This window comes from Dermacentor albipictus, chromosome 1 (genome assembly GCF_038994185.2).
Source record: "Dermacentor albipictus isolate Rhodes 1998 colony chromosome 1, USDA_Dalb.pri_finalv2, whole genome shotgun sequence".
Classification (NCBI taxonomy): Eukaryota; Metazoa; Arthropoda; class Arachnida; order Ixodida; family Ixodidae; genus Dermacentor; species Dermacentor albipictus.
The window spans coordinates 9,889,218-9,912,971 of NC_091821.1; the positions used below are offsets into that span (position 1 = coordinate 9,889,218).

Sequence of the window (23,754 nt, forward strand, 5' to 3'; positions counted from 1 at the left end):
GTTGAACTAACAAAAGCAACAGCTATGCGCGTGACGGTTGAATAATGGTGACAACTGAACGCATCTCGAGTTAATCGCGCGGGTGCGGAATCTACGAGAAACTGTCCTTCACATTACAAGAGATGCCGATAACTACCGCCATATAAAAGGAGTGAAAAAGGCAGCATAATGCTGACCGATGAACAGCTGCGAAGTCTCGACATTGATGTGGCGGCGCTTTAGGAATGTGTGAGGAGTGGTGGGGTGGGGGGGGGGGGGGGGTATGCCACATGATCTCGGGGGGGGGGGGGGCCCCGGCCCCCCCCCCTGGGTACGTGCCTGTGCAAATAGTTCGTACTTCAAACTTTCCCTGTTACCTAAATTAGGCGGTAAACACAAAAATAAAATATTAACGCGCAATTTTGTGCGTTTTCACTAGTGTATTATAGTGGAACGGCGAAAGCCTAATTCTTTATTGAACTGAAATAAAACGCTTGCTTCGCTGCAACTATTTACTGTCAAGTTTCGCCTCAGTTGGCAGGGAAGTTTCATGAATAAAACGGACTCGGCAGTGAAATGAACTGTACCGCGGACTTTTGAAGAGTGAAATGCTCCGACTCCATACACTTTGTCCATGTCCGTTGCACACCTCATCGCTTACGCCGATGAAATGACTGTCCGAGAACAGCAGACGTTCCGGAGGTATAAAGTACGACGCCATTTCGAAAAGGTCACATGACGACGATTTTGTTTGCTTCCGTGATTGGCTGGCGGAGTAACACAAACCCGCGCGATTTGTGTGCCTTGGTTGCCAAGTGCTGTTTCTTTAAGTTGTATCCTATTATAGTGCAAGTAGCTTTCTGAAAATATGTTCATACTGACCACATCGCGGCTTTGATGTTACTCTTTACAGCTCTTTGTCTATTGTCCATGCTGTGCCACGTGTTTCGTAATTAACATGAGATGTGACAGCATTTGCTAGAGCTTATATAAATGGTTGTCATCGTTAGCCCTACTTCCACATTAATAGATAACCCAAAAGGAAAAAAAAAGAACGTAGTGGTTAGCAGATCCAGCGTTCTCAGCAGCGACTGGGCACTGTGGCTTGGTTCTAAACCGCACTGACGACGACAAGCAGCTTAGTTTGCTGTGCGTTGTAGTTCTACTGACTTTCGTTTTTATTCTCATTGAGAGTCCCCCACAGAAACTACTGCCGTGACACGGTGACGCATATCATACTCAATAAGAAAAGGCGGACTGTTTTCGCACTCCCTTAGCTGTTCGTGTCAAAAGCGATGTGAACAAGTGCCCCATTATGAGCGTAAAATTACGGAGGCATCATTGTACACGTTGCCGAAATCACTTCGAAGCAACAGAAAAGGCCCATCGGACTTGGCTGTTTCAGACGCTGTACGTAAAGAGTGTGCAATCTGTAACCGCACTAAATGAAGGACAGAAATTCTGGACACTGACAAGCAGCATCAATAGCTCCCGCAGATTGAAAACAAGCGCTAAAATGACACCTTCCACAAGTGTCTAATGACACATGTAGAAGGTGCACTGAAGGTACCGTGCAGGCGATGGTTGTACGCGTCTATCCACCAATATGCATGCGCCGATACGTTTTTTTTTTTTCGGCAGAATCTAGGGTCAAAAAGCTTGCGCAGTTTAAACTACAGGAGTCAGTGGAAATCTCCAGTGTTTAAGAGGAAAATAATGATTTCAAAAGAAGGTACCTCAAGAAGTGGAAGTGCCGAATTAGATAGATAGATAGATAGATAGATAGATAGATAGATAGATAGATAGATAGATAGATAGATAGATAGATAGATAGATAGATAGATAGATAGATGGATGGATGGATGGATGGATGGATGGATGGATGGATGGACGGACGGACGGACGGACGGACGGACGGACGGACGGACGGACGGACGGACGGACGGACGGACGGACGGATTTTATTTGCTATCCTACCTTTCCCATTTTTGCCACTGGCTTCGTTTAGGTTGTTTCAGCACGATGTATTATAATCAGCTGCCAAGCGTCAGCGAATCATAGAGTGCAGCCAATCAGAGTTCGTCAGGCGCATATTATTTCTTGTGTAGCATCGGTGGTGGCGTAACGTTATGCACAGCAAGTCCTTTTCTTTCCCTGTTTCATGCAGTATCGGAGGCAGTATCGCTCGGATAGATCTCGAATTATAAACTGAGGAATTCAACAAAGTGTATCAGACAGTCTATCATGCATGCAGCTGTAGGCGTCACCGCGCTCTTTAGGGGCATTATTATTCGCTGTAGAAGCGTCGGCGGAGTAGCCGATAGTGATATCTCCATTCGAGTGGCTGCCTTTATGTGTTGCACCGAAGTTGTACAGGCAATAACAACAACAAAAAAGAGTAGCCGATAGGTTACACTTCCGTCTGGCAACCTGCAGTACCGCAGTTCTAATCGCTGCTGCGTGGCTTTTTTTCTTCATTTTATTTTTTATATAAACATCTCGGAAAGCATTTCGGGTATACTACGGTGGACATCCAAAAAAACCAGGGTCGCGATAAAATAAGGGATTTCGCTGTAAAAAGAATACGAAGTGTGTATTTCAGCAAAACGCTCATTATGGGGAAAGGATGCAATTCCAAAATATTACCCTTTTTTTGGGTGTATTAGTTCACTCAAACATCATTTTCTAAGAGTCGAAGGGGGTGAATTATGGGCACAAGAAAACACCCTTAAGGTTGCAAATTTCCTTAGGATGTGCGGAGACACAAGGGTGAAAATCACGTCTACAAATGGTCGCCGAGGATATTGCATTTCTGAAATTGCAGCGATTACCGCAGTGCCGTCAGTCTACACGATAGCTTAGACCCCCCCCCCCCCCCCCCTTTCATTTCTTCCAGGTGGCGCGTTTCTGAAGTCAGTTATCACGTTTCTCAAATCACCGTTTCCCAAGCATGTCCAGTCACCTAAAAAAAAAAATGTACATATAAACCTGCCCACACCACAAACCAGGCTGCGGGAGCAGTTGCCGTGTGGTTTTCGACTACCGCAGAGCGACCGATATTAGTGCCCGTTCGCAAAGCGCACATGCCCCATAGGCAAACACCATCTTGAGCCAGAGCTCAAGATGCTCAACATGTCGCTGCGTCGGTGTCCTTCTTTTCAAAGTTTTGCCGGTATTTAAGAATGCGAGCTATACCTTACTCGAGTAACGTGACGCACCATATGCCGCAAAAGTCGCTGTTCCACTTCGATGCCGTAAAAGATATAGTCCGCTTTTTTATAACCAGAGCTTGTATTGTAAGTAAAGCGCAAGAACTGCACCGAGAGGCTCAGAGACCTTAACGACAACGTAAAAAAAAGAAAAAAAAGTGGTCATGAAATGTGGCTGACCTTGCACAGCAGTACGTGTGGGCGTTGACGACGCTTTCAGAGTTGCGCCGTATCTAAAAAAAATAATAAAGACCCTCCCACTAGGCTGATAGTTAAATGAGCAAAAAAATTAATAGTCTTGGTTATCAGCGGAAGAAGAAGAAGTGCAGCGTCCATAGCTTGTGTTTACATCGGCTCCATCTTTTCGAGATGTTTTCGCCGCGATTTTCTGTGCATACCAGCTCTAATTTTGTACCATTCGAACCGTGAGACCACCAGGACTCTGTAGATACCAAGTTATCAGGTGGGACATTTATTTTTCCGGGACTGCGACCACTTTTGTGTTACGATCAAGCCGTCGCCGCGCTAAGGCTAAGCGCGTGCGCCAGGTGCTCGGCCTACCAGGCTACCTGGCACGTTCCCGCGCGTGTCCGTGCGAGCTCTGCTACGACGCACAAGCCCCTGGCCAAATCTGCGAAGCATGGAAGTCCAAGTATGTGGCAAAGATATTTCCCCAGAAGAGTTAACCGCCGAGATGGGCTGGTGTACCGCCTGTTCCCGTCGGTGTACCGCCCGTCGCCCAGACGAGCAGCGGAGCCGAAAACTATCCCAAGACCAGCAACCTAGGACGCAAGACTCTCGCTCTCGCTATAGACCCAGGCAGCAAGTTAGAACTCAGGTTCTCAAGGCCGGGCGCATGCTCCCACTACCAGCAAATGAGATCAAGATCATCGTCAGACCCAAAGGAGCACTCAATATTACCAAGGTCGGCAGCCCTACAGTGACTGCAGCTATCCTTCAAGCAGCGCAACTTAGCTCAGAAGCCAGTCAAAACGACACAATATGCTCGAACAACCAGCAAAACATCATGGTGATCAGCACGCCCAGCCCGCAAAATGCGGACCGGTACGTAAGAATCAAGTCCATCCAAGTCAACGGGGTAACCCACGAGGTCAGCGCGTACGAAGCCGCCCCAGATAATACCACCAAAGGAGTCATCAGAGGCATACCTCTCACCGATGACGCCAGACAAGTCGATGCTAACATCATAAATGAGCGTAATCCTCTAGCCCTGGCCGCAAAGCGAATCGGTTCCACCACGACCATCGTCATTGCCTTCGACGGACCTGACGTACCATACATGGTTCGGTATGGCGCAACATTAATCCCATGCTCCCTGTACCGCAAACAGATCGACATCTGTTACCACTGCGGCCGTCTCGGGCACCGCATGGACGTTTGCCCGTTCCCTAATAACAAGATCTGCCGGGGCTGCGGAGCTCGCAACCCAGATCAAGATCACCAGTGTACACCCAAGTGCATGTTGTGTGGTGGACCCCACTCCACAGCGGACAAAGCTTGTACTGCCAGATACAAAACGCCGTACATTATACGAAGACGCCTCGGAGAACGCCGAGTAGCACGGCATTCAGCCCTTCAGTCAGAAGATTTCGCCTCCATGGAGACCAAGCACCGGTCCCGGTCCCGCTCCCTCTCCAGACCGAGGTCGGACCGAGGTCGGTCCAGATCAAGATCCACGTCGACTCCAGGAGCCAGATATACCTCAGAAAAGGTGAGCTTCGCAGAGGCCTTGACGGGCGTCTCGCGAGAGGGTCACGTAAAATCCCCCCCACTGCCTAAACCCAACACAGAAAACACAGACATAGAACACCTTAAGAAAGAAAACGCAATTATGCGTGATTTAATCCAAAAGCTTGCCCAGGAGGTTCACAGCCTCAAACAACCCAAAACCCAACCCACACCTAACATCCCAGAACCCGCTACCAGCAGCCAAACCGAAGAACTCTCAAGACCAGCCCCAAAAAAGCGAGCCCTCCAAGAAGGAGCTCAGGGCCAAGTACGCTCCGAGGTCAAGGATATGCTCGTGACGCTCCAAAGCACGGTGGAAACTTTACAGAATTCTCTAATCGCCCTTATGCACAGAGTCACCACCATGGAAGCTAATATTCAAACCCTTTTCACGCACACCGCTTCCACCGCTCAAACCGTAGCCATGGACACCACAGGAACCGTCGCCGCCACCCTGCCACCTGTGGCATCCCCTATCCTTCATCATGGCCCACACTAAAACTGACACAACATTGTGGCAGTGGAACTGCCGAGGCTACCTCCATAAACAACCCGTTCTCCGTCAACACCTCCGTACTACTGCATGTCAACCCGACGTAATCTTGCTCCAGGAAACGCACAATAATCCGGTCAGCCTTCCAGGATATAACTCTTTCACTGCGAACAACGCTCCGCACGGAGTCTCCACACTCGTTCGAAAAAGAATTACCGCAATCGAACACGACCTGAACGATCGGCGCACCGAACACCTCTTCATTGAGCTCATCCCGCACAGAAAACGAAAGGAAGGAATATTTATCCTCAATATCTACAATACTCCATCTCAACGCCATAGCCGATTTCTAACCCTCTTCAAAAAGGCCCTTAACACCGCAGGCAGCAGCCCCCTTATCATCGGAGGTGACTTCAATCTCCCGCACACAGGATGGGGTTACAGACACAGCTCTGCTGCAGGTCGTAACTTAGGGCAAGACTCCCATGATCTCGGACTTACACTCATTACTGACCCAGCCTTCCCCACTCGCCTCGGCACTTCTACTGAACGAGACACGACGCCAGACCTCACTTTCACCAAAAACGCAGACAACGCCCATTGGCGCAACACCCAGCACGACCTCGGGAGTGATCACTCTATCATCGAAATTACTCTCCCACACCTACCAGCCGTTATGAGAAGAACAAGGGACTTTACTTGGACGGACTGGGATGCGTTCCGTAAACGCCGTATAACAGCAACGACGGACACTCCCATTACCGACATAGAATCATGGTCATGCGATCTACTGTCTGATACTAAATCGGCCACCCGCATTATCACAACAGACTGAGCGCATGGACAGTAGACTCGCTCACCTTATCGAGGCCAAATCATCCATCCTCTCTAGATGGAAGGGACAACGGCTCAATAGGAGACTCAGACGGAAGGTCGCACTTCTCAACAAGGAAATTGAAGCTCACTGCCGCGTTCTAAATCAACAGCAATGGACAGAGCTCTGTCACTCTCTAGACGGGCAACTCCACCACCCCCGATCATGGAAAATCCTCAAACATTTGATTGATAGCACCACCACCCGCTCATATCAACAAGATCGCCTCACCAAGCTTTTATTCACAGAAAGCAAGACGCATGGCCAGGACCACGTTAAGAAGAGCTTATGTCAAAAGTACATCCCATCTGGGCCCACTCAACCTCACGGCCCATACACAGGGACCTCCAACCCTGCCCTTGATGAAGACTTCAGCGTGGCAGAGATTCATGCTGCCCTACATAAGCTGAACAGCCGTTCGGCGCCAGGCCCAGATGGTGTTACGAATAAAACACTAAGAAATCTAGATGACCCCTCGGTGCAACAACTCACCGAATACATCAACAACTGCTGGCGCCAGGGATCCATTCCCTCGACATGGAAAACGGCCAAAGTAATTCTCATCCCCAAACCCGGTAAGCCATCTAGCCTAGCCAATCTCCGGCCCATATCGCTAACTTCATGTGTAGGCAAGGTCATGGAGCACGCACTCCTAACCCGTGTAAACACTCACCTCGAAGACACAAGCGCTTACCCCCACTCGATAATTGGCTTTAGACAGCATCTTTCCACCCAAGACGCTATGCTCCAACTTCAGCATCAAATCCTAGATGGCAAATCTCGTCCCACGAAGGCGATCTTGGGCCTCGACCTCGAGCGCGCCTTCGATAATATAAGGCACTCCACCATCCTCGAGCGTATCTCCTTGCTCAACCTTGGAGAACGCACTTACAACTACGTAAGAGACTTTCTATCTAATCGGAAGGCCTTCCTGTCGGTCGGAGACATCCGATCGGAGGAACTCTCCCTCGGCAGCACGGGCACACCGCAAGGCTCTGTCATTTCCCCAATACTGTTTAATCTGGTTATGCTTGGATTAGCACAGGAACTACAAAAACTCGACGGCATTGAACACACCATATACGCCGACGACATTACAATCTGGGCTCCAAAGGGCAGTGACGGCCAAATCGAAACTGCCCTACAAGACGCCATTGACATCGTAGAAAATTATCTTGAAGGCACGGGACTCCGCTGTTCCCCTGAAAAGTCGGAGCTTCTCCTATATCGCCCCACACTCCGTGGACGCCCCCCGCGGGGCTCCACGACTAAACGCCAATACGAGGAAATCGAACTCCACTTGAGGGATGGCAGACCCATACCCGTGGTCCCTTGCATCCGCGTTCTTGGTATGACCATAGAAGCCAACGGAGCTAACTCTACGGCTATCTCAAAGATCCTTCGACAGACCGCCAATACATCCAGACTGCTGAAACGAGTGACCAACCGGCGAGGGGGTATGAAGGAAGAAAGCCTCATCCGCCTTGTCCAATCTTTTATCGTCTGTCACATTACTTACGTTGCGCCCTTTCTCAACTGGTACAAAGCTGAAAAGACTAAACTGGACATCATCATTAGAGGAGCCTATAAGCAGGCCTTAGGACTACCCAACCACACCAGCACGGAACTTCTATTACAATTAGGTATCTATAACACGCTAGACGAGTTAATCGAGGCCCAACGTCGATCTCAACTAGAGCGGCTTACTCTCACGGAAACGGGCCGTAGCATTCTAAACAAGCTTAATATCACCTACCACCGTCAACATGGAGACAAACACCCAATACCACGTGACATTCGGCAATGGATACACGCCGACCCTATTCCGAAAAACATGCACCCAGACTACAACAAAGAACGTAGGAAGGCACGAGTTACTTCCCTCATCAAAGCTTACGCCAACACCGCGGGCGTCACCTTCGTCGACGCAGCTGAATACCAAGATGGACGGCGCTTTGCGGCGGTTACCACAGTAGGCGGCTTGCTCCGACATGCTGCCAGCATCATTACCAAAAATGCCGAGACGGCCGAGGAAGTGGCCATCGCTCTGGCCACTCTTGACCCAGCCTGTCACACTATACTGAGTGATTCTCGCACAGCAGTCAACAACTACATCAAAGGTCGTATTTCTCATCAATCACTCCGTATCTTACGACAAGCCCCGCACTCGCCTGAAAATCAAATCACACTCGTCTGGATCCCAGCACACGCCGGCGTTGTCCACCCGCACCTCACCAACCTCAACGAGGTTACACACTCCGTAGCACGAGGACTAGTCAACCGTGCCGGAGACGGTGCAGATGCACCCGCAGGACGCGACCGCCTTACAAGGTACAACGACCTTGTAAAGTCATTTTACCTTGCAAGAAGAACCTTCCCCACCCCTCACCGCAAGTTAAACAGGGCACAGGCAACCACCCTTCGCCTGTTGCAGACGAATACATACCCCTCCCTCACACGCTATCACACTATATACCCCGACATCTACCAGAGCCAGATGTGCAAGGTCTGTCAAACTGAATCGGCAACACTCCCTCACATGCTATGGGAGTGCAAACATCAATACCCAGACCTTAATCCCGTGACCCTCTCGTCGAGATGGCACGCCGCCCTGCGCAGCTCCCATCTCGACGACCAACTCTGGGCGACCCAGCAGGCCTACGAAGCGGCGAAGAGGCAAGACCTCGACGTCCCATCGTGGGAGGCCTAGGCCCAGCCGACTGAACTGCTGGTGCTCATTAAAGTTTACTCTCTCTCTCTCTCTCGGTTATCAGCGTGCGAGCATCCCTTCCTTGGTACTGTCACAAAAAGAGGTATTGTTTCTTGAATGTTAATAAGTGTGCGCATGACATCTAAGCGTCTTGAGCGTCATTTGTATGCGTATATACACACGCGGCCTCTTTCAAATAAAACCATTGGACGGAGTTAGCGCATGCGTCGTGCACTCCCTGGCGGTCCGTGTGATTTTGTCGCTTTACTCGCAATATGTAGCACTAACAAAGCCTAATTCCTAACCTTCCCAGGATCGGTATAATGTGAGAATTCATTTTACTCCATTCTGTTCGTTTGTTGTCATCGACCACTCACAACCAGCCGATCCTGGTGATAGCGCGCAAGCGGAGCGCTGCTCAGACCACGGCAGAAGCTCCAAAAAAGAACAGGGGCCGAATTCGCGAAGCTTTTCTTTCGTAAGTGCTGTTTGCCATTGGCCGTCCGCCTTCGTTAACATTACGTGCCGCATTCAATTTGACTGACAGCTGCTCTTACGAACACTTTTAGCGTAAGAGCCTTTGTTTTTTGTAAATACGGTCCCCGAGTTGAAACGAAATTGTTACGTTATACATGTACACCAGGCATCGCATGGCCGTGTCTAGCCGCCCGTACTTGATTGGGTAGAAGAGTGACGGCCGTGTTTTACACTCTAAAAAAACATGTCGTCATACTCACTAACTAAATACCAACACGTTACTTGTCCCAGAAAGCGCTACCTTCTTAGTAAGTGCAGCTAGTAATATGATCGTTATTACTCTTCACTACCTGCTGAAGCTAGAAAAAGCACTAACTTAGTAAACTAAATACTACCTCGGTAGTGCAGTTACTAACGCAAGTGAAATATAATTACTAACAATACAATGGGGCCTATTCGATTTATAAGTGCCGCTTGCATTGTTATATGAAGTCGATGGTGTTGTAAAATCATGGCAAAGTAATAAATACATATGAAAAAAATTACATGGTCGCTTAAGATTTCTCGTAAGAGGTGAACGGCGAAAGCCTACTATTCCCCCTCTTATCATTCGTCTCTTTCTCTTTGTCTCTGCTCCTTCTCTTCTTTCTTTTAGTCATTACTGCTCACTACTAAGCACCTTTAGTCATTTATAGTCAGTTGTGGTCATTACAAGCCGTCGTTAGACATGTTGGTCATATCGTAGTCATTAGTAGTCATTACAAGTCATTTCCGTCATTATTAGTCATTTCTAATCAATTGTAGTCGCTACAATTCGTGGTTAGACATATTAGTCATTTCGTAGTCAATAGCAGTTATTACAAGTCATTTCAGTCATTATTAGTCATTACTAAGCATTTTTAGTAATTTCTAATCAATTGTACTCGCTACAAGTTTTCGTTAGACATATAGCCATTTCATAGTCATTACTAGTCATAACAAGTCATTTCAGTAATTACTGCTCACTAGTAAGCATTTTTAGTCATTTGTAATCAATAGTTGTCATTACAAGCCGTCTTTAGACATATTGCTCATTTCGTAGTCATTAGTAGTCATTTCAAGTCATTAGTAGTCATTACTACTCGTTACTAGGCATTTCTAGTCATTGCTAATCAGTTGTGGTCATTACAAGCCGTCGTTAGACATATTGGTCATTTCGGAGTCAGTAGTCATTACAAGTCGTTAGTAGGCGTTATTAACCTCCACCAATCTCTACTATAACGTTATCATTCACTAACTGCCACTATAAATGATTTTTCATTCTTTAATCTGTCTTCATATGGCGTGATCACGCTTCGGCGGACACTGCGGCGGTCAGGTCTGCTGACACAAACTTCACCATGAGCCTAGACAGACTTTCGAAGCTTTAGCTCGGGCCCAACTCCGACGCGGCCTATTCAAATGCATGTAAAACGCAAAAGCGTTTTTACGCGATAGCGTTAAGGAGCTCGTGTCGCAGAAAAGCCGGTGTCGTCGGCGTCGGTGTCGGCGTCGGCGGCGTTGACCGTGAGCGATAAATCACGGCAGGCGCTTCATAAATAAAAAGCAACTTCCAAGATTGGCCCGGTGGGAATCGAACCCGGGTCTCCGGAGTGTGAGACGGAGACGCTACCACTCAGCCACGAGTTCGATGCTTCCAAGCGGTGCAAACGCGCCTCTAGTGAATGCGGTGTTGCCTTCGAAACGAGCCGTGGAAAGTTATACTGCGGTGTATATCGGTAATTATGAACATGTAACGTACAGAAGTCACAATTACACGAGTTGCGAAGTGCGTTTCCGCTGCATTTCTTCTGCGCTTTCCGCACACGCAGAGCCATCTTGCGGCAAACACAGAAGACCCCCTCCTCTCAATGTACGGCGCTGCCCCGACAGGAGGCGCGCCGCGCGCGCATTGGGACCGCTGCCAGGCGCGTCGCGGGACTCCCTCTCCCCTGACGACGCTTCGCCGTGCTCCCGGTTTAGATTACTATCTATCTCTCTGCCCGTGCCGATCACGACGTTTGGCTGGCGTAGATCGTTTCCCCTCCGAGACACCGAGTTCTTTGGTTCGTTTCGTTCGCTCAGGTGCACGTTTCGTTGCCGCGCCGAACGCTGCGTTGCTCGACGCTCACCGCGTGATAGGTGGGCGCTAAGTCCGATGCGGGGCGCATCGTAAGTGATTGCTGTGCCGTAGCGCATTGTCTTATACCCCTTGGCGGGTCGACGGGAACGCTGTCGCGTCCCACTCTTGAAGGCGAAGCTTAAGCGTCCTCCAATTTTTTATGAGATAACCCTAGGACCGATTTTAATGAAATGTGTTGCATTTGAAAGAGAAAGTTAAATTCTAGTGACTGTTGGAAGCGGAATTTCGATTTAGGGCTTAAATTTTCTTAAAAAGATTTTCAAATATTTGATCGTTTGAAAAACATAGAAGCACGAAGTTGACAAATTCATAGCTCTGCATAAAGAACTGATATCGCAGTTCTGTAAAGGGCATCCATTAGATCATTCAAAGTGGACAAATTCGATATGTCATTTTACATATTACGTGAATTTGTTACGTTGGTAACAAGGGTTCTGCAAAAGTTGTATTTCCCTACTACTAAATTTTTTATATTCATGTGTAACATATCAATTTTGTCCGCTTTAGATGTACTATTAGATACAATTCACAGAATTGTATTATCATTTTTCGTTGTTGATTTACAGAGTTGTAAACTTGATAGTATCGTTTTTTGAATATTTTCGATTTTTGCCAATTATTAATAAAATATTGACAACCTAACTTGAATATTCAAAACCAACAGTCACTGGAGGTTAGGTTTTTCTTTTAAATGCAACAAACCTCGTCAAACTTGGTGCGGTGGTTGCCGAGAAAAACGGATTCTCCGTTTACATGTATTGAGATAGGAGCACCCGAGCTAAAGCTTCCTTAGAGAACGGCGTCCTTTCGCTGTATATTAGGGCATCAATTAAGGTATATGTGTATGTTATGTTCACCAGGAGCATAAAGGCGCACTACTCTGGGTAAGAAGGTACTAATCTCTAACAAGCAATTAACGATGCGCAAGAATACACATTCAGAACGATAATGGTGCTACGCGACGCTTACTCAGAACAAATTTAAGAGTATTTACAGCCCCAGTTTGAGGGAGCACATATTGCACCAGTGAGAACCTATCTATTTGGTTAAATAATCAACGCTTTTTGCATACATTTCTACAGCCAACTGTCTGCACATATGTGTGCTACGACGTCGCACGTAACTGCTAGTCCAACATAATGAACAACACTACAGCTTATCTCTATTTCGCGAAAGACTGTCACAATCACAATAGGCCACGGCCTGACGAGGTAGTAGTGGCTTAGTAGTTACTTGGTAAAAACTACCAAGAAGCCTTTCTGGCTGTTAAAGGCAACCCTAACTAGCTTTATTAGCCGCTGGCCCCGTCACCCCTCGTGCCCCGTCACCTCCCAGCACGAAACTAGTGGATTGGCTTGCGGCCAACAGCCAGAGGTCGGCCACGCGTACTTACCGCGGGAGTTTTGTGGCCGGTCAGCGTAGTGGGCGGCGGCGGCGGCGGCCGCGGCGCCTGCTCTCGCTGCCACGGCTGCGGTGCCAGGGGCAGGCAGCAGAGGAACAGGTGCAGCGACAGGGCGCCCAGCAGCAGCAGCGACGTGGAAAAGCCGTACTCGGTGACGAAGTAGGACGCCACGGGTGGGAACACGACGCCCGTCAGGCTCAGCGTGACCGACATGAGCGCGAACGCCGTGGCGCGATACTTGATGAAGTACTGCGACAGCAGGGCGCCCACCACCACACCAACCGAGGCCACGCCCAGACCTGCGCGCGTGCGCCAGGGGATTAGTCAGTCACACGCCGGGTTGTCGAACTAGTTTGCTTTCTTAAGTGCTGTTTCCCAATGGCCGGCTGCATTCGCCGTAAGTGTATGTTCGCTCTGACTAATGACCAACGCTTGTTCTTTCGAACAACTTCAGCATACGACGTGCCTTGCAAATGGTGCCCCATCATTAAAAAAAGCAGCTTAAATTAAATAAACTACAATATTTAGCTAATTAGGCAGAATACGAAGTATACTGGCTCCTTCACGTGAGCGGTAACTACGTACAGTGGGCGTTCATCTGCATAGGAGGCTTTTCTTCTGTTAAGCTTTTTATGCGAAGCATATGACGAGAGCTCAACCCAGCTCCTCAGGCGCGGTGGTGTCACATTCAATACCACGTGACACTGTGACGTCACGACAGAGGAGAAACGGGGCTCCAATTCGCGCCGTCGCTCGCGGCGGTATATAAGCAGCTGCGCTTGCCTCTGCTAGACACTCACGAGGTGAGATGCCTCCTGGAGACAGAGCTGCTCGTTGGAATGAGAAGCGAAGGTTGCGGCGTGCTACAGAGACTGATTTTCTAGGTGGCTTTGGCTCAACTCTTGCAAGATGGGCTGGGTGGGAATCGAACCAGGGTCTCCGGAGTGTGAGACGGAGACGCTACCACTGAGCCACGAGTACGATGCTTCAAAGCGGTACAAAAGCGCCTCTAGTGAATGCGGTGTTGCCTTAGAAACGAGCTGTTTCTAAGGCTCAGGCGTGCGTCGCTTGCTCAGGCGCACATTTCGTTGCCGCGCCGAACGCTGCGCTGCTCGACGCTCACCGCGTCCAATGCGGGGCGCGTAGTCGCTGCGCCGTAGCCCATTGTCTTACGCCCCTTGGCGGGTCGACGGGAACGCTGTCGCGTTCCACTCTTGAAAGCGAAGCAGAGTAACGCATGAGTTGTTTCTTCGTCTAGCCGAACCAAATATAGCCAAGCAACAGCAGTTCACCAGGCTAAAAAGTGGTTCAACAACTAAAATAAAGGCTAGTATGCTTCGCATCCTGGGCTTAACCTTAGCTAAGCCACAGCCATTTTTAAAACTTACCACGCCTTAGCTGCCATTCCATGAATGACTCCAAACAGGAATCGTGTGGAGCACGTGTAGCATACCGACTGATGCAGCCGCTTATTGGAGAGAGAAAGGAGCTCTGAAACACTATAGCACTGTGAAGCAATTTAGTCCCTTCCGGAAGTTTTACTGCGTTTATAACTAATACCCTTACACCCCAGAAAAATAGAAGGCATTTCCACAAACCAAAACACTAATATAATCGATGCTTTGAGTTGCTATAACACCCTTTTTACTGAAGGGTGCAAGTCATCCATGCAGGTGCTATTCATTACGGCACCTTGCTATTCCGAATATTATTATTATTTATTGGCATCCCTCTTAAAGCTATGTGACAAACAGCCACATAGCTTGCTTGAGTTAATCAGGTGTGCTATATGTGTTTTTCATTCTAGCATTTTGTATACATTTCCTTAATCTGTTTTCCTTCAAACTTCTGTATTTACCATGTACCGCTACGTATGCCTATAACGGAACTTGTCCTATCCGTATCTTCCCTGCAACCCACCGCAGTTGCTTAGCGGCTATAGTATTGCGCTGCTAAGCACGAGGTCACGGGATCGAATACCGGCCGCGGCGGCCGCATTTCGATAGAGGCGAAATGTAATAAAGACCGTGTTCCATGCATTAGGGGCACGTTAAAGGTCCCTAGGTTGTCAAAATTCAGCCGGAGTCCCCCACTATACGGCGTGCCTCATAATCAAATCGCGGTTTTGGCACGTAAAACCCAAGAATTCAGTTCAAATTCTCTTCCCTGCTATTTCCCCACTCATAATCTAAACGTATCTAAACGAATAATAATTAGGCAATGTCACCTAGAAGGACTTAGAACCACTAAAACAAAGCAGTTACTGCATGGACTGATACATATCCCTGGAAACCACTAGAAAAAAAAATAAGCATAGTTTTTCTGTTTTGTTCCTCAGTTCTGTTCCTCACATTATGGCACCGCGATGGTCACAACACAGCATTCAGTCGCTTTGACATTGGAACAAATACTACACAAAAAACAGAGCAACCCTAACACAGAGCACACATACGCATCGCACATGCGCATACAAATTAGCACTGCCCGCTCTGCCTACAAATGTACTATTGCGCTCAGTACGAGCTACAACGCACGACCGCTTTGCCACGCGCTTTCGCGATGGACCTTATACTGAGCGTGATAGTACCTACTAAGGGCTTAGTCTATACACTTATCGTGTTTTGACCTACAATGCAGTGCTAGTGGATGCATCTTCGTTCTGCTTGATTAAACAATAAATCTCGACAGTATGCTTATTTAGATATAGTCAGCTAATACGCACCTAAAGAACCACACAGACCTGTTAATATAAAATGGCACCGTATTGAATGCCTTTTGAGAAGCGAGTTCCAGTAATCAGAACAGTAAGGGCATGTACAAAAAGCAGGTGTCTTGACAGCCCGTAATACCGTTAGCACTAAAAGGGTGCGTTGGGTTTACAATGCTAGGCTAATACGCAAATGAAAAAGGTTGTTTTGGTAATCACAACGCCCTTACATTTTTGCAACTTTCTGTAAATCGAAACGGTTGTTTTTGTTTTTGCGCTGGAAACAACCTTAAGGGTGCATAGCGGTTTACAGTGCAGCTGTGTGCAGCGTGTTCCCTTCATTTTCCACTCCTCGCGATCCACTTTAAGTGATTGGAAACGCACTAGATATCCCCGCTAAATGGGCATGTCGAAATATTCCGTACTTGCGACATCGTTTGATACAGATGCCGTGTTTTGTAAGAATATTTTGTGCCGCCGAGTGGTCGATATACCGGAAATTGCGACTGGGGTTTCTATGCTACAATGGCAGTGATTATTACGACCCTTTTAGCGGAGCAGTTTGCCCTGGAGGAACGAGATGGCGCTTTCGGCGGCACGCAGCGCGTTGCCTGAGCGAAAGCGCACGAACACGAAACCATTACCGTTTCTGTCCTGCTATATGTACTGTGCGATGAGCTGTCGGAAATACGACTGGGTGTTCGCTAACGCACTCTGCATCATTCATGCTTCAAGATGTGGCTACAAAAAAGTATACTTTTTTGTAGTGACATGGCATATTAAGAAACGGAATGAATGTGCGGGGCCATGTTCACGGAATGCTGATACAGTTGCACGCGTTGCCGGCACTTCGATATGTACGGCTTTCCTCGAAGGTAAAAACAAATTGACTCATACGCCAGCGTTGTATCGCTAACCTTAAAGAAAAAAAGGCTTCCGCCTCGGAATGTCGACAAGAGTGAGCACCGTTCGTTACACAGTCACAAAGAGAGTAGCGTCACTTCCTGGCATAGTAATTAAGCTTCTCGGACGTTGTCTACACACATGCGAAGATGGAATACTGGCGATTTAATCAAAGATGGAGTTGACCAAATGCTTGGAAAACTATACGAAGTTGTGCTGCTATGATATATGAAGTGTCTATCGACTGCAAGGGTCCCAAAAAACTGGAATACAAACATTATACTAAACCACAAGAAGGGAGACGTTAAAGAATTGAAAAATTATAGGCCCAATAGCTTATATCCCAGTATTACAAAAAAACTTTACCTCTCAATATTATAATCTAATCTCCCAGCATTACAAAAAAAAATTACCAGAATAATCTCCAATAGAGTGAGGGCAACACTGGACTTGAGTCAACCAAGGAAACAGGCTGGCTTCAGGAAGGGATACTCTACAATGGATCACATCCATGTCATTAATCCGGTAATCGAGAAATCCGCAGAGTAAAATAAGCATCTATATGGCTTTCATAGATTACGAAAAGGCATTTGATTCAGTAGACATGCCAGCAGTCATAAAGGCATTACGTAATCAAGGAGTATAGACCGCTTACGTAAATATCTTGCCATATATTTACAGAGATTCCACAGCTACCTTAATTCTGCACAAGTAGGAAGATGCCTATGAAAAGGAGGTCATACAGGGAGACAATCTCTCCAATGCTATTAACTACGTGCTTGGAAGAAGTATTCAAGCTATTAAACTGGGAAGGCTTAGGAGTAAGAATCGATGGCGAATACCTCAGCAACCTTTGGTTTGCCGATGACATTGTTCTATTCAGCAACCCTGCAAACGAGTTACAACAAATGATTGAGGACATTAACATAGAGAGGGTAAGAGTGGGGTTGAATATTAATATGCAGAAGACAAAGATAATGATGAATAGATTGGCAAGGGTACAAGAATTCAGGATCGCCAGTCAGCCTCTAGAGTCTGTGAAGGAGTACATTTACCTAGGTCAACTAATCACAGGGAACGCTGCTCATGAGAAGGAAATTCATATAAGAAGAATAAAAATGCGTTCGATCGCATACGGCGGACATTGTCAGCTCCCGACTGGAAGCTTGTCATTATCATTAAGAAGGAAGGTGTACAATCAATGCATTTTACCCGTGCTGACATATGGGCCAGATACTTCGAGATTGACAAAGAAAAACTCGAAAAAAAGTTTGGGACCGCGCAAAGAGCGATGGAACGAAGATTGCTAGGCATAACGTTAAGAGACAGAAAGAGAGCGGTTTGGATCAGAGAGCAAACGGGTATAGGCGATATTCTAATTGACATCAAGTGAAAAAAGAATGGAGCTGGGCAGGTCATGCAATGCGCCGGTTAGATAACCGTTAGACCAATTTGGGTACGGAATGGGTACCGAGAGAAGAGAAACGCAGTCGAGGATGGCATGAGACTAGGGGAGCGATGAAATTAGGAAATTCGCGGGCGCTAGTTGGTGTCGGTTGGCGCAGGACAGGGGTAATTGAAAATCGCAGGGAGAGGCCTTCGTCCTGCAGTGGACATAAAACAGGCTGATGATGATGATGATGATGATGATGATTACGTAGTGCAGAACATCTACATTCCAATTACCACCCTTGTGCGCAGCAAAAACGAATCTAACGCAACTGAGCACACCCGCGAGTGATTAGGCAGAAAAATAAACAATCATTGACAGCACCGAGGAATGTTACTGAGTCAGAAGCATGACAAGCCATGCTTCATAGTGATTGGCAAATAGAAAAAAATAAATTATGGGGTTTTACGTGCCAAAACCACTTTCTGATTATGAGGCACAGCGTAGTGGAGGACTCTGGAAATTTCGACCACCTGGGGTTCTTTAACGTGCACCTAAATCTAAGTACACGGGTGTTTTCGCATTTCGCCCGCATCGAAATGCGGCCGCCGTGGCCGGTATTTGATCCCGCGACCTCGTGCTCAGCAGCCCAACACCATAGCCACTGAGCAACCTCGGCGGGTTGCTTATTGGCTAATAAAGAACAACGAGGAAAAGTAACTGATGCTGATTTAATTCAGAAGCGGAAAGTTTGGACAGCTTGAAAAGCATTTCTGTAGCCCCACTTCCCGTAAGAGCACCCTATACACTCCTAGTACCGTTTGGACAAGGCGTAATGAACTCTGGAAGCCTTACATGTCCTCTGAAGCTGTGGCCAAAACTTCGTGTCGTCCACCCAGTCACCGTCTACGATATCCTCCAAAACAGAGGTTTGCTGAGCCGGCGAAGCAGGTAGCGCGAGAATAGGACACGCTAGCGCGCTCGACATGAGGGGATTGCAGTGTCGGCCTCTCTGTGCCATGGTGCAGCGCCTTCTCGAGAGAGGCCGACACTGCAATCCGCTCATGTCGAGCGCGCTAGCGTGTTATATTCTCGCGCTACCTGCACGCGAGCCCATATTCTTATTCGCCCGCTTTGGAGGCGCCAGTCGCGCCGCTACACACCCATTTCAAACACGGAGGCACCCTAGGCAGGTCATTGACGCGTCACCACGTGATAAAACATGGCGGCGCCCACGGGATCGCCGTGAATGGGGTCGACAGACAGCGCGAAATATGACGACTCGGCAAACCCCCGTGACGCGACGTACGTGCTATTCTTACCGTGGATCACACCCAGGACAACCGTCAGAACTGTGATGTCGACGATGAAGTAGCTCGCAAACAGCGTCGATGAAATGATGACGGCGGCCGCGAACAGCAGCTTCTGTTCGTTGAACCAGTGGGCCAGCCCACCGTACAGCACGCCTGCGTGATTTTTGGTACAGGTAAAGAGGGTGAGCAATGCCGACTGGAACCAAAGTTCACTGTCGCTAAATTGGCTATAAATAGGTAGTATTTACTATTGAAACAATCTTGCTAAAGCTGTAGAACTGGTAAGAAGGATCTCTCTCTCTCTCTCTCTCTCTCGATATATATATATATATATATATATATATATATATATATATATATATATATATATATATATATATATATATATATATATATATCAACGAGAAGAAAGGGGGTTAACCGAGGGGCCCGGGTTCCCAGGGTTCTACTAGGACACATACATACCCAAGAAAGTGGATGGGAAAACGGCGCCGCGGTAGCTCAATTGGTATGGCATCGCACGCGCAATTCGAAGGTTGTGGGTTCGGTTCCCACCTGCGGCATGTTGTTTTTTCATCCACTTTAATTTCCATTAATTTATCGTTTCTTTATTTTCATTTATTAAGCACGAGTAATTTCCCCTATTTTGTCCTTGGTGTCAGTGTTTGTTGGCTTCTTATGATATGACTATATATTGCGAGGCAACTGTCTCATGTACATAAGCACTCACCACTTCTGTTATCATCATCATCCATCCCAATACTTTCACTCCCCTTCCCTCTTCCCCAGTACAGAGTAGCAGACTAGGGCGCACTAGCTCAGGTCGACCTCTCCGTCTTTCCTATCAATAAATTCTATTCATTCATTTATATATATATATATATATATATATATATATATATATATATATATATATATATATATATATATATATATATATATATATATATATATTCATAATAAATTCTATTCATTCATATATATATGACTAACTATATGAATATGAACTATAACTATAACTATAACTAACTATATGTATATATATAACTCTCTCTCTCTCTATATATATATATATATATATATATATATATATATATATAGAGAGAGAGAGAGAGAGACGAAGCAAGCGCCTCTCGAGTTTGTTGTGGCTGTGTAATTTAGTGCCAGATCTACTATGCCATCAAAGCACCAACTCGCCCGATAACGTTTCCTTCTTTCGCTTATTTGGCTCAACTTAACAGCGTGTAGAATGTGCAGGCTTTATTCAGACGAGAACGCGAAAGACAAGTAAATAAAAAAACTTCACGACTTGGTTTTGGTTGGTTATCGTGCATACGGAGGCAATGCAGGAAGAGCGAAACGGTCTCCCACGATAGGGAGAGGAGCAGACGACGCGAACGATCGGAGGTCGAATTCACAAACCTTTCCGTTCGTTAAGTGCTCGTTGACAATGGTTAGCCTCCTTCGCTAATAACATGTCCAGCATCAGTATTGGCTGGAATTTGTTTTAACGCGATAGCGTTAAGGAGCTCGTGTCGCAGAAAAGCCGGTGTCGTCGGCGTCGGTGTCGGCGTCGGCGGCGTTGACCGTGAGCGATAAATCACGGCAGGCGCTTCATAAATAAAAAGCAACTTCCAAGATTGGCCCGGTGGGAATCGAACCCGGGTCTCCGGAGTGTGAGACGGAGACGCTACCACTCAGCCACGAGTTCGATGCTTCCAAGCGGTGCAAACGCGCCTCTAGTGAATGCGGTGTTGCCTTCGAAACGAGCCGTGGAAAGTTATACTGCGGTGTATATCGGTAATTATGAACATGTAACGTACAGAAGTCACAATTACACGAGTTGCGAAGTGCGTTTCCGCTGCATTTCTTCTGCGCTTTCCGCACACGCAGAGCCATCTTGCGGCAAACACAGAAGACCCCCTCCTCTCAATGTACGGCGCTGCCCCGACAGGAGGCGCGCCGCGCGCGCATTGGGACCGCTGCCAGGCGCGTCGCGGGACTCCCTCTCCCCTGACGACGCTTCGCCGTGCTCCCGGTTTAGATTACTATCTATCTCTCTGCCCGTGCCGATCACGACGTTTGGCTGGCGTCGATCGTTTCCCCTCCGAGACACCGAGTTCTTTGGTTCGTTTCGTTCGCTCAGGCGCACGTTTCGTTGTCGCGCCGAACGCTGCGTTGCTCGACGCTCACCGCGTGATAGGTGGGCGCTAAGTCCGATGCGGGGCGCATCGTAAGTGATTGCTGTGCCGTAGCGCATTGTCTTATACCCCTTGGCGGGTCGACGGGAACGCTGTCGCGTCCCACTCTTGAAGGCGAAGCTTAAGCGTCCTCCAATTTTTTACTAACGATTATAGCGTAATAGTTTTTCGTGAATACGGTCCCACGCTCGTGCAGCCCACCTGCTTCGCTGTGAGACCAATCTTGATGCCACCTTTCTGTCTTATTCTCATGGTTCGTCTGGTCTTTTTAATAAAGTAGAGGTTGCGAAGAGTAATTGTGAGCGTCTTCCCGGAAAGCTAACTTGCAGTAATAATTTGGACCGATATTCAGAAAGAAAGTTCTTACGCTAGAACTGTTAGTAAGGGTATACGCCATGCATCCTATCGTGATGCTGGGCATATAATAAGCGAAGACGACCGGTCGATGGCAAAGTGCACTTAGGAACGGAAAAAGCTTCGCAGAATATGGCCCCTGTATTGCCGTAACCTATCGACATTATAGTTAACGTGTTCTTTTGGGGGTAGAGCGAGTACGCAGCTGGCGCTGTCCATAATTTTCTGTCGTTATGCGCAGAGGCTGAAACGACTCTCAGTTTCCAGTTGTGGGTATGCATTTATATTTAAGTATATCCCCTATCCATTGCTCGTTGAGCGCCATTTAACTAACGCGGGAACAGTTGTTTCTGTCTGTCGACAGAAACAATTGGGTATAACTTAGTAGCCTATACGGGAAGGGGACATTGCAGCTGTGACGGAAGCGTTTGGCGTCTGTATACCGCAAACGGGACAGCGCAGCTGTTGAACAGCGCCGTCTGCACCAAAGCGCTCCGCGAGCAGCGAACACTTGCCAGCTTCGGTACGACTTGCGGGCTCAGACACGTCTCCCCCGTTTATTCCCACAATGGTATAGATCGTGAAAGTGATACTCCACTATTACGAAAGAATACCGCGCATAGACTGGTCGCCCCTGGTTAGTATGTGACTCATGGCTGTCGCGCTTCACGAGGAAAGGTTGCTCGCGGCCTCACGGAGGAGGGCGTGGAGGCGAGGCGCAGTCGAGTGCTTGCATATGCAGAGCGCGTGCTCCGGATTCTCGGATGCCGTCGCCAACTTATGACGTCTTTTTGTAGAGCGAACCGGCTGCTCTGATCGACGATCCGGTTGAGCGCTCGTGCCAACTTTCCTTTTTCATGGGCTCACTGGCAAGAAACCAGGCCCTTTGTGTGACTGCCCAGTGAGTTTCGCCTGGAAAGTATCAGACACCGTGGGATTGTGTCTCGAACAGTATGCTGTAGCGCATTGCTGTGGGTAACGAAGCAAGCTCGCGGCAATGAATAAGGGTGGCGAGTGGCGAGTGTGGAAACTCGAAGAGTGGCTCGCGGACGCTTCTTAAACCTTTGTCAATGCTTTTTCGATTCCCGTACATTTTCACAAGTTCTTTTTTCGTATTTGCGATTGCTTTGCTAATTTTGTTTTCATGTGCGATCTCAATTTTGCATATGAAGCCTTGCAAGCTGACGTCTTCCGTTTCCAGTGAACTCCCTCCGAGCTGGGCCCGTATTCACAAAAACGTTCTAGCACTATAGACCTGTTCGTAAGAACGGGTGCCAGGCAATCGGGACGTTGGTCACGTTGTTAGCGAAGGCGGTCGACCAATGGTACACCTCTTGAGAACAAAAATATATGTGAATTCGGTCCCTGATTTCCAAGAGTCCGTGTTCCTCGCTTCGAAACTGTTTATTTATTTAGTGAGTTATTTTGCACACACCGTCTGTATACCATGAAGTCGCGTCTAAAAAGCCGGACGCTGAGCCTGCGACCCGGTGCAGGTCAATAGCAGAGGGCCTTATCCAATGGCGAAGGAAGCGGGCATGAGGCGCGCAAGATTTTCTCATAACTGGCAATTCACAAGTGCGGCGACGACAACGCCAGTCTTGTCGTCTGAGAGAGAGAGAGAGAGAGAACAAATATTAAATGAAAGTTCGGGAGGTTAATCAGGACTGAGCCTGGTTGGCTACCCAGCACTGGGGGAAAGGGAAAAGGGGACGGAAAGATTAAAAGAAGAAGAGAAAGTCCACTGGGAATATCGTTCGGTCACTCAGTCCGGATCACAGACGCTGCTTTCAAATATCGCAGCAGCACTTTTGTGGCCTTTTGTAGCTGCG

At 47.8% G+C, this 23,754-nt stretch overlaps 1 protein-coding gene across 10 annotated transcripts in view; it reads right to left on the minus strand.

The window, feature by feature from the left end:
• Nucleotides 1-23,754, minus strand: part of LOC139060119 (monocarboxylate transporter 13-like) — a 111,119-nt gene that overhangs the window by 12,274 nt on the left and 75,091 nt on the right. For all 10 annotated transcript variants that reach the window (XM_070538992.1, XM_070538993.1, XM_070538994.1 and 7 more), the window contains 2 exons: nucleotides 19,377-19,520; nucleotides 13,046-13,353 (listed from right to left, as the gene is read on the minus strand). In XM_070538992.1, coding sequence (XP_070395093.1) covers nucleotides 13,046-13,353; nucleotides 19,377-19,520 — 452 coding nt within the window. The remainder of the gene's footprint in view (nucleotides 1-13,045; nucleotides 13,354-19,376; nucleotides 19,521-23,754) is intronic.